General features: G+C 38.2%; 1 protein-coding gene across 2 annotated transcripts in view; it reads right to left on the bottom strand.

The window, feature by feature from the left end:
- Positions 1-15,835, bottom strand: part of CSPP1 (centrosome and spindle pole associated protein 1) — a 174,015-nt gene that overhangs the window by 140,500 nt on the left and 17,680 nt on the right. For both annotated transcript variants that reach the window (XM_030553235.1, XM_030553236.1), the window contains exons 4-6: positions 13,814-13,914; positions 13,069-13,092; positions 9,747-9,827 (exon numbers count right to left, since the gene is read on the bottom strand). In XM_030553235.1, the coding sequence (XP_030409095.1) occupies positions 9,747-9,827; positions 13,069-13,092; positions 13,814-13,914 (206 nt within the window). The remainder of the gene's footprint in view (positions 1-9,746; positions 9,828-13,068; positions 13,093-13,813; positions 13,915-15,835) is intronic.

Here is a 15,835-nt window from a genome sequence, read left to right as displayed (position 1 = left end):
CCTGAGGTATCTATTGTGAGCCAGTTGTCTTCATAGAATCACAGGACTGGAAGTGACCTTGAGAAATCTTCTAGTCCAGTTCCCTGCACTCAAGACAGGACTAAGTATTATCTACCATCCCTTACAGGTGTTTGTCTAACCTGCTCTTAAAAATCTCCAATGACAGAGATTCCACAAACTCCCTAGGCAAGTTTTTCCTTACATCCAACCTAAACTGCTCTTGCTGCAATTTAAGCTCATTGCTTCTTGTTCTGTCCTCAGAGGTTAAAGAGAACAATTTTTCTCCTCCCTTCTTGTAACCATCTCATATGTACTTGAAAACTGTTACGTCCTCCCTCAGTCTTCTCTTCTCCAGACTAAGCAAACCCATTTCTTTTCAATCTTCCCTCATAGGTCAAGTTTTTTAGATCTTTAATAATTTTTGTTGCTCTTCTCTGGACCTTCTCCCACTTGGCCACATCTTTCCTGAAATGTGACGCCCAGAACTGGACACAATACTTCAGTTGAGACCTAGTCAGCATACAATAGAGCGGAAGAATTACTTCTCATGTCTTGCTTACAACACACCTGCAAAATACATCCCAGAATGATGTTTGCTTTTTTTGGAACATTGTTATACTAGTAACTCATATTTAGCTTGTGATCCACTGTGACCCCCAGGTCCCTTTCTGCAGTTCTTCTTCGTAGGCAGTTATTTCCCATTTTGTAGGTGTGCAACTGACTGTTCCTGTCTAAGTGGAGTACTTTGCATTTTCCTTATTGAATTTCATCCTACTTAGTTCAGACCATTTTTCCAGTTTGTTCAGATCATTTTGAATTTTAATCCTCTCCACCAAAACACTTGCAACCCCTCCCAGGTTGGTATCATCTGCAAACTTTATAAGTATACTCTCTATGCCATTATCTAAATCACTGCTGAAGATACTGAACAGAACCAGACCCAGAACTGATCCTTGCCCTTCCAGCTCGACTGTGAAGATATGAGACATGACAGGAAGCATCTTGCAGGCCAAGAGCTGCAAATCAGCCCTGAGGATCAAATGAAGGGATTACAGAAGTTAGGGTCATCATTCAGAATCTGTAGAAGTGGATGAAGATTTTGAGACAAAGGTCGAGGATTGGCTTTCAACCCGCCCCTCCCCCCCCCCTTTTTTTTTAAGATTAAAAAGTAGTGGGAATAAAAGCTCTGCCCTTAAACCAGAGGACCCTTTTTGTTTTAAACTATTCCCCCTCCTTTGGCGACCATGATCTTCATACTCTGTCTCTCCAACATGGAGGCTTCAAATAGGCAGGCTTACTCCCTTTGTCAGGAACCTATCTGAAGTCTCAGACAATAGGGCAGCTAAGGAGGCAGCAAAAGGTCACCTCTTGTAGAATCTCTGCTTCTTCCTCGGTGGCTCCGAAGATCTTAGTGGCTAATCATAGAATTGTCTCAACTGTTTCCTCTTAAGATTCAGAAACCTCAAGTACTAAAAAGACCAGAGTTGCCCAGGAATCTCTTGAAGTACAGAGGACTTTATCAGTGCCACTGCTGAAGAGTTTATTACCTTCAACTAGGAGGTCCTCAACTGTTGCCTGGACCTCTCTAGGGGATGACTGAAGCCATGACAACCCTATCGCTGTAGCCATTGTACATGCTGCTGAGGCATCCAGCAAAGCCTGCAGAGTTCGGTGTGTAGTTGGTTGACTTTCAGCCATTAGGGACTTTAGCCATTAGAGAATGCCTGGTGCTTCTAGGGCAATTTATCAGTGCAATTAGACAGTTTGCTCCCTATCTAAAAAGTCATATTTAGAGAGCGACACTTGATAATGTGTTACTGTTATCTGAAGGCTTGCAGACTAGTATACCTTCTGGCCAAAAAGAATCAGTTTTGGGGGAATCCGTCGTCCCCCCCCCCAGGGACCACTAAATTGGATCCATTTTAGTAGTCCCTGCTATTTCATTCTCTCTTGTACTGCTTGCACAAGAAAGATGGTTACAGGATGAATGTAAAATATTCAGATCCCTTCTTGCACATTCAATATCTCCTATCTGCTCTTTTGCATGTGACAGAAACAGAAGCCAGAGTACGCCAGATGGATTTAGCAGGTTCCAGCAGACTATCATGTATCGTCATGGCTAACCTCCCTGGAGTTGACAAGTGCAGTATGTCCAAGAGACTGTGTTTTTTCTCATGAACAGTTTTCAGGAGAATGTTTAAGATTTATACCGTCTGCTTTATTAAGTGCTGGAAAACCTTAAATATGCCCACAGATGCCAATGTATGTGAGCTCTCTGGCTTGTGAGGAGAAGATGAGGATATTGCAGCCAGAACTAGATGCTCTTTCCCCTAGAAATTGTTATTCCTCTTGCCTCTCAAGTAGCTGAAGATTCAAACAGCTGAGGTGACTAGGGAACGCTTAATCTGCCTCTTAGGTGAGGGAGACCTAGACCTATACACAATGGATGAAGATGGCTTCCAGGAATAGGGCTGAACACCCCAGGGGGATCCAGCGTGGCCAAAGATACTACTGGTAAGAATAGTGTACTGGAGCACAGCTCAGGGGATACAAAATCTTCCCTGGAATCACTACTTGGCTCTCACTGAGCTGCCCCATGTCAAGAAACATTGATCTAGAGGCGTACCCCCGGAAGACTTCTTAGTACCCCCAGGGGAACTAGATGTGTGTAGAGTGCTGCAGCACCCCTACATTTTACACAGGGCTCCACTGTTGCCGCCACCAAACCCAGGGATCCCTGCTGCTGCTGCCACCACCGCCACCACACCCACGATCCCGGGATGCCAGGCCCACGCAGCAGTCGGGGTCCCCAAGTGCAGGCAGTGGCAGCCGGGATGCCCAGCGGTGGCAGCGGAGTTTAATCGTTAGCTGAAACTGATAAGCATCAAGCTTATCTTCTGTATAAATTTTGGGTGAGGTCTCAATTACACCCCTTCTTTATGAAAAGCTGTACGTGGGTGCCCTGCATTAATGCTTGGGTCTCACCTACCCTTCTGGTCAATGTTATCGCTATCGAAAAAGCTGTTTTGATGGAAAGTTGACATGTTCCCTGTTTCATTAGTAGATCAAAGGGTGGGTACATAAACACAAATCAGTGCAATATTTAGATCCCAAGGAGATGGAGGGTTCTCTGACGGAGGGGGATATACCCTCAGAAGGCCTTTTAGGAACCAAACCACTGTAGGGTGTGAAAATGTGGAATACCCCTAAATTGGAGGGTGAGAGGCTGAGATGGCTGCCAGGTAAATCTTCATAGAGCTCACTGAAAATCCAGAGTTCTTTAATAACAGAAGGCACCACCATATGTCTGGTATCTAAGTGAGAAATGGAAATAACTGGTGGTGGTGTGCCCAGACACTAAATCCTTTCCACTTGCCAGATTAAACATGCCCTTAAGAGTCCTTTCTACTGTGGATAAGAATGTTTTGCACGTCAGTTAAGATACTCTCTACTGATGTTACCCAGTCAGTGTCCATGCCATGACGCGCAGAGAGCGTGGATACAGATGGAGGACATGACTGACTGAGATATTACGTGTTGCTGGAGAGGCAGTTGTACTGGAGTTTGGATGGAGAGATTCCTTAACACTAATAACTACCTAATTATGTACAACTACTTACATAAAGAATAGCCACACAGAGAGCAAACAAGTTTGGACCCTCCAAGTTCCAGCTTGTAGTCATGCATGGTGAGAAAGAACTCAGAAGTGACTGGGGTTGCCTTATGCTTTCAGTTAGAGACACAAGGACATTTGGAATGCAGGCATAGTCCCCAGAAGACAGTGCTGGACAAAACAAATTGAACTCAAGTACACTGGGTGCATGAACATAAACAATAGGATACATATAGACAACCACTGGAAGAAAACTAAGTCTTTACAACCTTATGACCTTTCAATGGAAGAGCCCAGGGCAAGTTATGGTGAGTCTTTTAGTCTCTTGCTAGGTGCTGGGTAAGGTGGCCTGCACGTGGGTTCATCTTTGAAACAGTATTTCTTTCTGCTTTTAAGTGCTGACACGGAGGTATTGGTGGACGAACAAGGCCTTGTACAGGCAACCCTGATTCTGATATTTCCTAACTTTTCAGTGATTGACTTTGTAACCTTAATGATGTTTTTTTAAAGCAGCTTGTGTGTAATTTCCTATGTTTTTAAGGAAGCAAGCTGAAAAAAAAACAACAGATATACCATCATGTAGAGTTGTACTGACATCTACATGGGACATCAACAGGGTTGGAATCTTTAGATCAACTACAAAGACCTCTGCCACTTGAGATAACAGAGTAACTGACAGCAGTAGTAAGCCATCACGTTCTATGTGGACAAGGACTAAAAAGGGATTGGACAGTCTTACCAGTAGGTTTCGTAGGTATCTGCTGACAGAAGAATATTAAGAGACTCTGGAATCTGGGGTTCCATTCCAGGCTCTGGAGGGGAGAGTTCTCTAATGGTCACAGTCTTCTCCCCAAGCATGACTCCTTCTGCCCTATCTCCTCCAACCTGCCATTATCCCAGTCCTGTCTCTTGCCCACCCTTGGCTCCTCATGCCAATCCCATTCTCTTCACCTAGCCAGCCACATTCTCCACTCCTCAGACTTCTCATTCCAATCCCAGTTTCCTTGCCTAGCTAGTTCTTGTCTCACCACTCCAGGCTCCCCATCCCAGTCTTGCTGTCCAACCATTTCAAGTCCTCCCCACCCCTGAATTCCTTGCCACCAGTCTCCTTGCCCAGCCAGTCCCAGTTCCCCTGTACCAGCTTCTCATCTAATATCTCTCACCCTCATCCTAACCTCCAGTTGCTTTCCCACTCACGTTCCCCATTTTCATCTCCTTCCTTTAGCTCCTGCCCACTCTCTCTATCTCCCCCCACCCCGCAGCTTCATTATCCAAGTCTTTTTGCACAGCCAGTTCCACTTTTCACCCTGACAGCCAGTTCCTCCTCAGATGTCTCTCCTCTTTCCTCACCTCCTTGCACAGTCATCTCTGCCTCCCCATTGGCTCCTCATCCAACCTCAGTCTCCTTACTGATCTACTGGCTCCCAGACATGTACCCCCAGCTCCCAATCTCCTTGCCCAGCCAGCTGCAGTCCTCTCTAAACTAAACTCTCACTCCCTGTTTCCCTCTCTTCCACCTGCCAGCCTCTAATCCCAGTTTCCAGCCTCCAACCCCTTAGGCTCCTTGTGCGACTCTACTCTTCCTCCACTCTCCAGCAAGTCCAATTTTTGTCCCCTCTACATTCAAATTAGACAGCTTCCTCCTCCATGCTGCCTGGGCCCATCAAGGGAATCAATGAGAGCATAGGAGAAATAGGCTCAGTCCCAACCCAGAGCATGCCCAGTGTGGTCATAATCTTCTTGTGTATTTAACTGCTAAAAACCTAAGAAGTTTCTACTGAATTGTTCTTCAAAGGGAGACAGATTCTGCAGTCATTGTCGTAAACACACATGCTACAGTGGGTAGGGTGCAAACACGGGATGTGGGAAACCTGGATTCAAGTACCCGCTGTTCCACAGACTACATCTGTGACCTTGTGTGACACTGAGACAGAAAGGGTTAAGCAACTAACAGGCTACATGACCCAAATTCAACTTTGACATATTAGAGAAGTACTGTATTTAAATGGTAATTAAGGCTATTTCTTATAAATAGCTAACAAAACCATGTTAGATAGACTAGAGCTTTGAAATGCAAAACCTGTATTGGCAGGGAATTATAGGTAAATACTAATTGGATTTGTTTACTTATATCTTGTTAGATGTTAACTATGTAGATGGTTCCTGTCTATAGTCTATTGATTCAGAGATCAAAAGGGCATTGCAACGGTTAGATCGAACTTGGGTGTAACAATATCATTGTCTATATTTCTTTTTGAAGTTTGTAGTAAACTGTCTATGAACTGCTTACCGGATAAATTACCTTATCCTGATGAATGCAACCTGTGTATGCATAGGAAATAGGTGGTTTTACTTCAAAGCCACAATACTTCACCCAAGTAATACCTGCGGTCAATAGGCTATCAATAACTTGCCAGAGACTTATAAAAGAACTCTGATCCTGTATCTCAGATCTCCTTAAGCTTCGTCAAAGGAAATTTAAGTCACTAGACTGAGGTCTGCAGCTTGTCTGGATCACCCTGATATCAGACATTGGACTGTAACAAATTCTGAAAGAGCTTTTTGCAATGCTGAAGCTCACCATCTCTACTATGAAACTGATGTAAGAACTTGATTTGAATCCCTATGTGTAATGAACTTTTAACCAGTACTCGCTCTCTTTTCTTTTTTAATAAATTTTAGTTTAGTTAATAAGAACTGGCTGTAAGTGTGTATTTGGGGAAGATCTGAAATATTCACTGACCTGGTGGCGATTCTTTGGGATTGGTAGAACTTCATATATGATGAACAAGATTTTCAGTAATCCTTATCATATTTGATTTGGCTGTCTGGATGGGAGCCCAAGGCTGGATTGCTTAAGGGACCTGTATTTTTTGGCTTCTGGGTAACCAGTAAGGCATTGTAGAAGCTATTTTGTTGTTGGTTTGGTGAGTTTATTAGAAATAACCATCATTTTGAGGGATTGTCTGCTCCATTATTTGCAGTTTGCCCAGATTGAGCAATCTGAAGGTGGCCCCCCCCACGGAACCCCAGTCAAACCTTGGGCAAGTCACTTAACCCCGTTTTATAGATGGGCAACTGACACAGAGGCTAAGAGTACCTACATCTCTCAAGGGTGTTATGAGGCTATTCACATACTGCGGCAACAGGAACCATACAAGTATGATGGATGAAGAACCAGAGACAGCGAGAGAGAGAGAGAAAGAAACAAACAAACAAAAACAAATCTCCCCACCCATCCCCCATATAAAAATGGATTTATCCTCCTGAGAGTGACAAAAGTCAGGGCCAGCTCCCCATACACCTTAAAATAAATGGAGATAATATGCCAACGGATAATAAAATACTGACAGTCTCCAGAGGCAACGGCAGGAAAATAAAACGGTGATCAACTAAAAAAATTTTTCTTGAGATTATTGCCCTCAGTTTTCAGAAGGATTGTCTTATGTAGCACCTAGTATAATTGGGCCCAATCCTAATTTTCATTACTGTAATATAAATGAAAATAAGAAATATACTAGTCATATGAACATGATTTTCCCTACCTTTGGCAGTATTTTTTGCTCCCTCACTCCCACAGTCAAAATGGATAATAATATACAAAACACTACATATACATTCACTTGCACTCCATGGTAAAATTTCAAGCAGAATTCACAACTCCACTTATATGTAGAGTTATCACCATGGGTCTGACATGTTGATAATAGTTTATTGAATGAAGCTGATGTTCACAACAGCTACAGAAGAAGTTATCAAAGGATAAAAGATAAAAAAAAGTAGAGATAGCTTTAAGGACACAAAGTTGGCAACACTGCTCAACAGGGACCTCAACACACTTAGTGAATATTAAAGCCCAGCAGGTTTTACACATAGCAGAGGTTACAGAAATTCAAGTGTTGATGTAAAATCATTAGCTATGGCATATTCATAATACTTCAGTGCTATAAAGCCTGCCACATTTTAGCAGTCATTAGATTCTTCACCATTAAAAAAAGGATATATAATATGCTAATATACAAACCCTTAAGTATTATGTCTTTATATATTTATAGTTACTGAACCGCTACATCTCTGTCTTGCTCTTCATATATAAACATGTATGTGGAAAAGTGTGCAACTGGCAGAGTACTTGAAAACTGACTAGACTGTAAGCTCTTTTGGGCAGAGGTTATCTTTTTGTTCTGTTTGCACAGTGCCTAGCTCAATGCAGTCTGGACTATTACTAAGGCTCTTAGGCACTATGATAATACAAATAAGAAATAATATCAATATATTTCTACATTTTCAAATATACTGATTTCAATTACAAAACAGAATACAAAGTGTACAGTGCGCACTTTATATTTATGTTTATTACAAAAACACTTGCACTGTAAAAAACAAGAAATAGTATTTTTCAATTCACCTAACAATTACTGTAGTGCAGTCTCGATCATGAAAGTTGAACTTACAAATGTAGAATTATGTACAATAAAATAACTGCATTCAAAAAATAAAACAATGTAAAACTTTAGAGCCTACAAGTCCACTCAGTCTTACTTCAGCCAATTGCTCAGACAAACAAGTTTGATTACAATTTGCAGGGGATAATGCTGCCCGCTTCTTGTTTAAAATGTCACCTGTAAGTGAGAACAGGCATTCACATGGCAGTCTTGTAGCCAGCATCGCAAGATATTTCCATGCCAGATGCACTGAGAGTAATATGTCCCTTCATGCTTCAAACACCATTCCAAAGGACGTGTGTCCATGCTGATGACAGGTTCTGCTCAATAACGACTGAAAGCAGAGTGGACCAACATGTATTCATTTTCCTCATCTGCATCAGATGTCACCAGCAGAAGGTTGATTTTCCTTTTTGGGGTTTAGGTTCTGTAGTTTCCACATCTGACTGTTCTTTAAGACTTTTGAAAGCATGCTCCACACCTCATCCTTCTCATATTTTGGAAGGTACTTCAGATTCTTAAACCTAGGGTCGAGTGCGGTAGCTATTTTTAGAAACTCACACTGGTACCTTCTTTGCATTTTGTCAAATCTACTGTGAAAGTTTTCTTAAAATGAATATGTGCTGGGCCATGGTCCAAGACTGCTATAACATGAAGTATATGGCAGAATGCGGGTAAAACAGAACAGGAGACATACAATTCTCTCCCAAGGAGGTAAGTCACAAATTTAATTAACGCATTATTTTTTAACAAGCATCATCAGCATGGAAGTATGTCCTCTGGAATGGTGGCCCAAGCATGAAGGAACATACAAATGTTTAGCATATCTGGCACATAAATACCGTGCAACATCAGCTACAAAAGTGCCATGCAAACGCCTGTTCTCACTTTCAGGTGACATTGTAAATAAGAAGCAAGCAGCAGTAGCACCCATAAATGTAAACCAACTTGTTTGTCTTAGTGATTGGCTGAATAAGAAGTAGGACTGAGTGAACTTGTAGGTGCTAAAGTTTTACATTGTTTTGTTTTTGAGTACAGTTGTGCAACAAACAAAAAAATCTACATTTATAAGTTACACTTTCACAGTTAAGAGATTGCACTACAGTACTTGTATGAGGTAAATAGAAAAATACCATTTCTCTTGTTTATCATTTTTACAGTGCATATATTTGTAATCAAAAATAATAATAAAGTGAGTTCTGTACACTTTTATTCTGTGTTATAATAGAAATCAATATTTGAAAAAGGAGAAAAACATCTAAAAATATTTAATAAATTTTCATATGGTGTTCTATTATTTAGCAGTGTGATTAATTGCAATTAGTTTTTTTTAATTGGATTCATTTTTTTCGTTAAATCATGTGAGTTAACTGCAATTAATTGATAGCTGCTCTTAAAAGAAAAATTTGACCATTTCATTACCTACAAATCAATGTACTGGATAACCCAAGGAAAAAGTATCTTGATAATTAAATCAACCAATCAGAAATGTTTATTATAGAATTAGAAGGCTTCACTTTATTTAAAATTGGTGTAAAGGAATATGGTCATATACGAAGTGGATAAAAAGTTTGGCAAGTTTTTTATCGTCAACTGGAAAGTCTATTTTTGCACAACACTGAAAACTTCAGTTTTTTTAATTCATTAGTTATGTAAAATATTTACTGAATTTACACCTGCACACTTACCTTGGCTGACCTCCTCTCGCCAATCGGAAGAGATAGTCCCTGAGTATATGGATCTACTTCATTTGTTGTCAGATAATTTTTCTGTATAAAACAAAATGAATAATTCAATACTTTTTTAACTATCTAATTTTACTTGTCAAATACAGCACAGGATCTAGGAATTACACCTTCTTGAATATGACAGGGCAATTTGTTCCACTTTAAAAAAAAGAAATGAAAGGCAATTTTCACTTTTTGGAAATCTAGGATATTTTTGGAATACAAACCAACAAAAGCCAAGAAAACTGCAGGTAAAAGGTTTTATATCTATATTATGCATTAATGATGGCCTGTTAGCCTTAATTTGAATGATCTCAATTTCAATGTTTGCTACAGCTTTTCTGTATTCTTTTGTTTTATAGTTATTTAGAGTTTCTATATGAATTACTGCCTTTCTCATTAAAAAATAGATACCGTTTACATATAACCATTATTAAATCCTTCTATTAAAATACAAGCGAATGAAAGAATTTTCCAAGAAGTTACCTTGTTGATGAGTGAAAAGGTGAAAGGAATTTCACTATCAACAACTAAAGAAAATATGCCCATGCTTCTTATTCCAGCAACGGGAATCTGCTTTATTACTAATATCTATGTCTATTTACTAATCTGTATATCAATATTACTAATATCTATACTCTACAGCATACCAAAATGTCAATGTCAGCCCTTCCAATCTTACAACTCTAAAGCAAACATACAACTTCAAAAGCGAGTGGCCTCCCTAAGTTGTACACAGAATAGTTGTCTCTCTAATCTCCTGGGACTGACACGACTACATGGTGGATGAGGTAATATCTGTAAGTTGACCAACTTCTGCTGGTGAGAGAGACAAGCTTTCGAACAACACAGAGCTCTTCAGAAGAAGTTGGTCCAATAAAATACATTATCTCACCCACCTTGTCTGGCCTCCTTTAGCACAGTTACTATGGATTGCCCTAAAATCATCTCCAATGTATCCTCAATTATTTTATAAAACACAACATTTTAAATAAAATATTGTCCACTTGTGTTTCCATGTCTGCTGTCCTATTTCACTAGCATAATTTTCTACTGTTATGATTTATATACGTTTTGTGCAACCCTAGAGGCAGAAACAGATGAGACAACTTCCATCTGTTCCAGTCTAAATCTGTATCATTATTAATCACACTTGGCAATTACAAGTGAATAGATTTAACAGGGTTAACTACAGTAGAACCTCAAAGTTACGAACACCTTGAGAATGGAGGTTGTTCATAACTCTGGGGGAAAAAAAACTGTTTGTTCTTTCAAAAGTTTACAACTAAACATTGACTTAATACAACTCTGAAACTTTACTATGCAGAGGAAAAATGCTGCTTTTAACCACCTTTATTTAAAATAAACAAGCACAGAAATTGTTTCCTTACCTTGTCAAAAAATTTTAACACACTAAACTGTATATGGGGGGGGGGGGGGGGGGTTCCTAGGGGGGCAGGGTTGGGAGTTGTGTGTCTGCTGCTGCTTGATTGCGTACTTCCAGTTGCAAATGAGGTATGCGGGTGACTGGTCAGTTCATAACTCTGGTGTTTGTGACTCTGAGGTTCTACTATATGCAAATACCCAGATACTGAAATTGGGCTAAATTAACAGAAAGAATGATGAATGATATTTTTGTGTGCAAAATATTAATGTATTCGTTGTACTCTTGACCAATATTTAATTACTGCCAAATTTTACACAGCTCTCATGATAAAACTTCCCATTTTTAAAATGATGCTTAAAGAAAGTCAGAATTGATATGAAAATTTTGTTTTCTAGATAAGCATACAGTTTAGAAGTTACCAACCAAAATACTCGAAGAGCTGCTCAGAATCACAGTATCACCTTATTTTGGAGACTGAAATTAGAGATCAAGTCTAATACCCTCCCTCAACTTTTAAAAGTTTAATATGGCTAACACATGTATGACGCAAAAGAAAATCTTAATATCTAAATGAATCTCAATTAGGAATGGAATTAACAAGCAGTAATTCTTGCAATCAAAATGCTAAATATAAAAGTAAAATAAAATTTGATGTTTATGGATGTTTTGAACAAGAATAAAGCAATGCAATATAAATCAAGATTTTTATTAGAATGTTAAATTAAAATTGTATATCAATTTCAAATTAAACCAAGAAGAAAAAACACTGATTGTTTTATAAAAGCTCACTTAAACTAGAGATTAAAAGGCCAATTGTTACAGTCGCTACTGCTATATGATAATTCTGTAGCATGCCAGTGCGGTTATTTACACTGAACATATTAAACAGTAAGAGTTAGTATTTCACACAAAAATATTTTGTAATTTGAATATTTTGAACGCAGAACACATTGCATTTAGTCTTTTAATGCTGCTCTTTCTATCGTGCCACCCATCACTCTTTTATTTAAGCTGTCATTCAAATTACTTAGAAGGGACACCACTAAATTAAGAACAAACAAACAACAAAAATCACAATTCTGTCCGCACCTACTATAATTATAAGTAATGCTTAAGATTACACGTAATTAAAAAAAATTGTTAAATGATTTTCCTCTCTCTTCTCCCCCCCGCCCCCCAGTTTGTTTAATTTGCACATTGGCACCAATGTGTGATGCATAGTCAGTTTCACTGTTCCCCTATGTAGTCTGTCAGTTTAACCTCACTGAAGAGACATCGACAGTACTAAGGGAACAGGAAGCCCCTGTTTTTTCTTCACATACTGTACTAGTTGGGGGCTCTTTCAAAAACTTGACTAACTTCAGAAAGTTCCATTAAAAAATTCTTTATGTATGGTGCCTGTCTAATGTAATTGATGAAGACTGGGGAGCATGCTAGTCTACTATAAGAAACAAACAGTTGAGGAGTCAGCATGATATACCAATGATAGCAAATGCAAAGAAGAAATCAATAAATGTGGTATACTTTTATTAATGGGAAATAATAAGCACAGTACACCTCTACCTCAATATGACATGAATTCGGATATAACACAGTAAAGCAGCACTCTAGGGGGCAGGGCTGCGCACCCCAGTGGATCAAAGCAAGTTCAATATTACGCGGTTTCACCTATAACACGGTAAGTTTTTTTGGCTCCCGAGGACAGCATTACATCGAGGTAGAGGTGTATATCTTGCAATAAGCAAACATTCAAGTACTGTTAATCACAACAGCAGCACACACAAACTCACACAAAAATCATGATGTTTTAATCCATTTCATTTGTACAAACCTGATTATAACAAAGCAAAAAGCTAATTTGGGCAGGGCAGAAAAAACATATTGTAAGCACCCTACCTTTCTTTTTGCCTGTGAAATACCCTAAAAGTCAGGGAAAACAGACTATTCATACAGTGTCTTCCATTAAAACCATCTGATTCTACCAATAAAAAACAATTAAAAAAAAAACTATTTATTCATCTATTTTAAACAAACTGGCAAGCAATGACACTAAACACACACAGCAAAAGTTACATTAAACTTAATTTTTTTCATTTAAAACATTTAAAATCTGATAAATTAAAACCGGATTTAGAATCTCTTACACACACACACACACACACACACACACACACACACACACACACACACACACACAAGATGAAAACTGTGCCAACCTTCTTCCATACAAGTTTGTTTTAAATCATCACAATGGAATCTCATACACTGTACTAAGCAGAACAGCAACAGTCTTCTTTATAAGTTATAAGATCATAATAGTATTAAGCAAATACCTGTTTGGCATGTTAAACACCCAAGAAGAGTAAAAAAAGATGAGAGCAAACAAAAAATATACACATTTTTATTGTGTATATTTGTTGTATTATAGTAATTTAAGATCTCCAGACAGCAGGATCTATGAAAGTCTAGAACATATAGCCCTTCATAGGGTTACCATTTTAAATTACCTTTATTCTGAAAGCAGGTCTTTGAAATTGTCACTGCTCAGAATGAATTCTGTCTTCTCAAAAAGTTTTTTCATGGTGGGGTTTTTGTTTTGTTTTTGCGTTAAAATCAGAGACTAATTTCAAAGAGGTTTTACCTGAGAAAGATATCGTCTATAATCTTGTCGAAGTTCCTCCTTTAGCTTATGTTTCTTTCTTTCATATTCATCTCCAAGAGGCAAACTCAAGCCATATTCACCTGTAAAGTTTAATGCAATTTTTATTCACCTTCTATTAATACAAAACAGTACAAATAAGAGTTGTGTTACTTGCTGGAAAAGATATTTTTAGCTTTTACCAGGTAACACAAAAGAAAAAAAACCCTAAATTATTCAAATAGTAATCATGTTAAATTATGAAAGATCAACTGCAAACAATCATGCAGAAAGCATTATGAAAATGTAGTGCCTGTTTTTTTCTAATTATAAAGAGTTTTCCCCCTTTGGTCCCTATATTTCATTGCCTTAGAAGCAAATTTACCACAATCTGAACTCAAAAGCATAGGTTTGCAAACATTTCTAAACAGCAAATAGATTACCCCATGCAATCTCTATAATCGATATTTAATTTTGAAGCAAATCACTTCTCTTTAAGACAAATGTTACTGTAGAAATGAAGAATTTATTACCTGATATTTCATACTGTGCTTGTTACGCAATATCAAATGCTTCAGAGAATGTATTTTATAACATTCTACTTGTTTAGTATGAAACTCATATATATGATATACACTGGCACAAATACAATTTTGAAGAGACTCATGGCCACAAGAAGCAATGCCGTTTCTTCATTCAACCTTTCTACTCTAAAGTTCTGAATTCTCTCTCACATCACTTAGACTATCAAATACGCTGTGACAGATTCATATTTAGCCCTGCTTCAAGACTGTTTTAGGATTTTGAAATTGTTACACACTAATCTATGTAGGAAATATATTTTACCATCCTCTGAAATCAAAACTGAGTCTGAGAAATTAGAAAGAAATATCTTTTTGCCTCAAAAGACTAATTATTTCACTTCGCATCTGAAGAAAATTGAGACAATGTCACAAAGTTAAACTAACAGCACAAGAAACAGACCTAGAGCCAAATTTTGAAGGCTTAACATTTTTTTTAATCTTCTCAGTCCATATATTTATGTACTTAGATGAATATAATCATTCTCCTGTAAACAAAGCTTTTTATTTTATTCCCCAGCACTATATAATTTTTTATCATTTAGTTACAATGGGGAGGAGGTGGAAGATTGTTGCCTGTGATAACCTTGAAAATATTTCGAGTTAAGCATGGTCTAACTGGAGTGAGCCAGTGGACTAGAAGCAAGAAATATTAAAATTTTACTCCCAGATCTGTTCCTGATTTACTGTGTGGCTTTAGGCAAGTCTGTCTGCCTGATTTCCATCACTGCAGTTACTCATAGTGAGGATTAGTTAATGTCTGTATAGTGTGTTGATACCTGATGCACTATATAAATGTTAAGAATCGCTAATCCTGGAGTCATATTCTCCTGTTGTACTTTAGATGGCTGATAACTCATTTTGTCATTACTATCTTTATAAAGAAAGAAGAAGAAAAAAATGGCATAATGAAAGGATACACTTGATTGGCTTATGGAAGTTCCAGCTGAGCCAGGTTAGGGCATAACCAATCCAGTCAGAATTTGTAAGCCAATCGGCCATCTGTTAAGTATGGACTCAGAAAGAGAAGAATATCAGAACACATTTTTGTGTTCGTTATTTTCAAACTGGCATTTATAGATTTGAGTTGCTGGCTGACAAGGAGAGCCTTCCATCCATAACTGCTGGCTATTAGCAGCCAATCTGGTTCAGTTTTTAAAAAAGGTGGGACAGATTGGCAAGAATAAGGTAAGAGTAAGTGTTTTTTATTTAAAAATTTTTACCTCCACTCTTTATTTTGTTAAAGCAACACTCTTTTTAAAGCTATTTTAACTGTAGTTTCCATAGAAACAGCAGCCAACCATCAAGAAATTTCAGCTGCCTGCTGTTGATTTAGATTCCTAAAAAATTAAAGGTTGGATCAACTTTTAAAAAATAAATAAAAAAAAACCCAAGAGTATTAGAGTAAAAAAACGAGACCTGGAAATGCCAATTTAAAAATAAA

The sequence above is a fragment of the Gopherus evgoodei genome, chromosome 2 (genome assembly GCF_007399415.2).
Source record: "Gopherus evgoodei ecotype Sinaloan lineage chromosome 2, rGopEvg1_v1.p, whole genome shotgun sequence".
Classification (NCBI taxonomy): Eukaryota; Metazoa; Chordata; order Testudines; family Testudinidae; genus Gopherus; species Gopherus evgoodei.
Note: the sequence above shows the minus strand (reverse complement) of the source record. Positions and strands in the feature narration are given on the sequence as shown.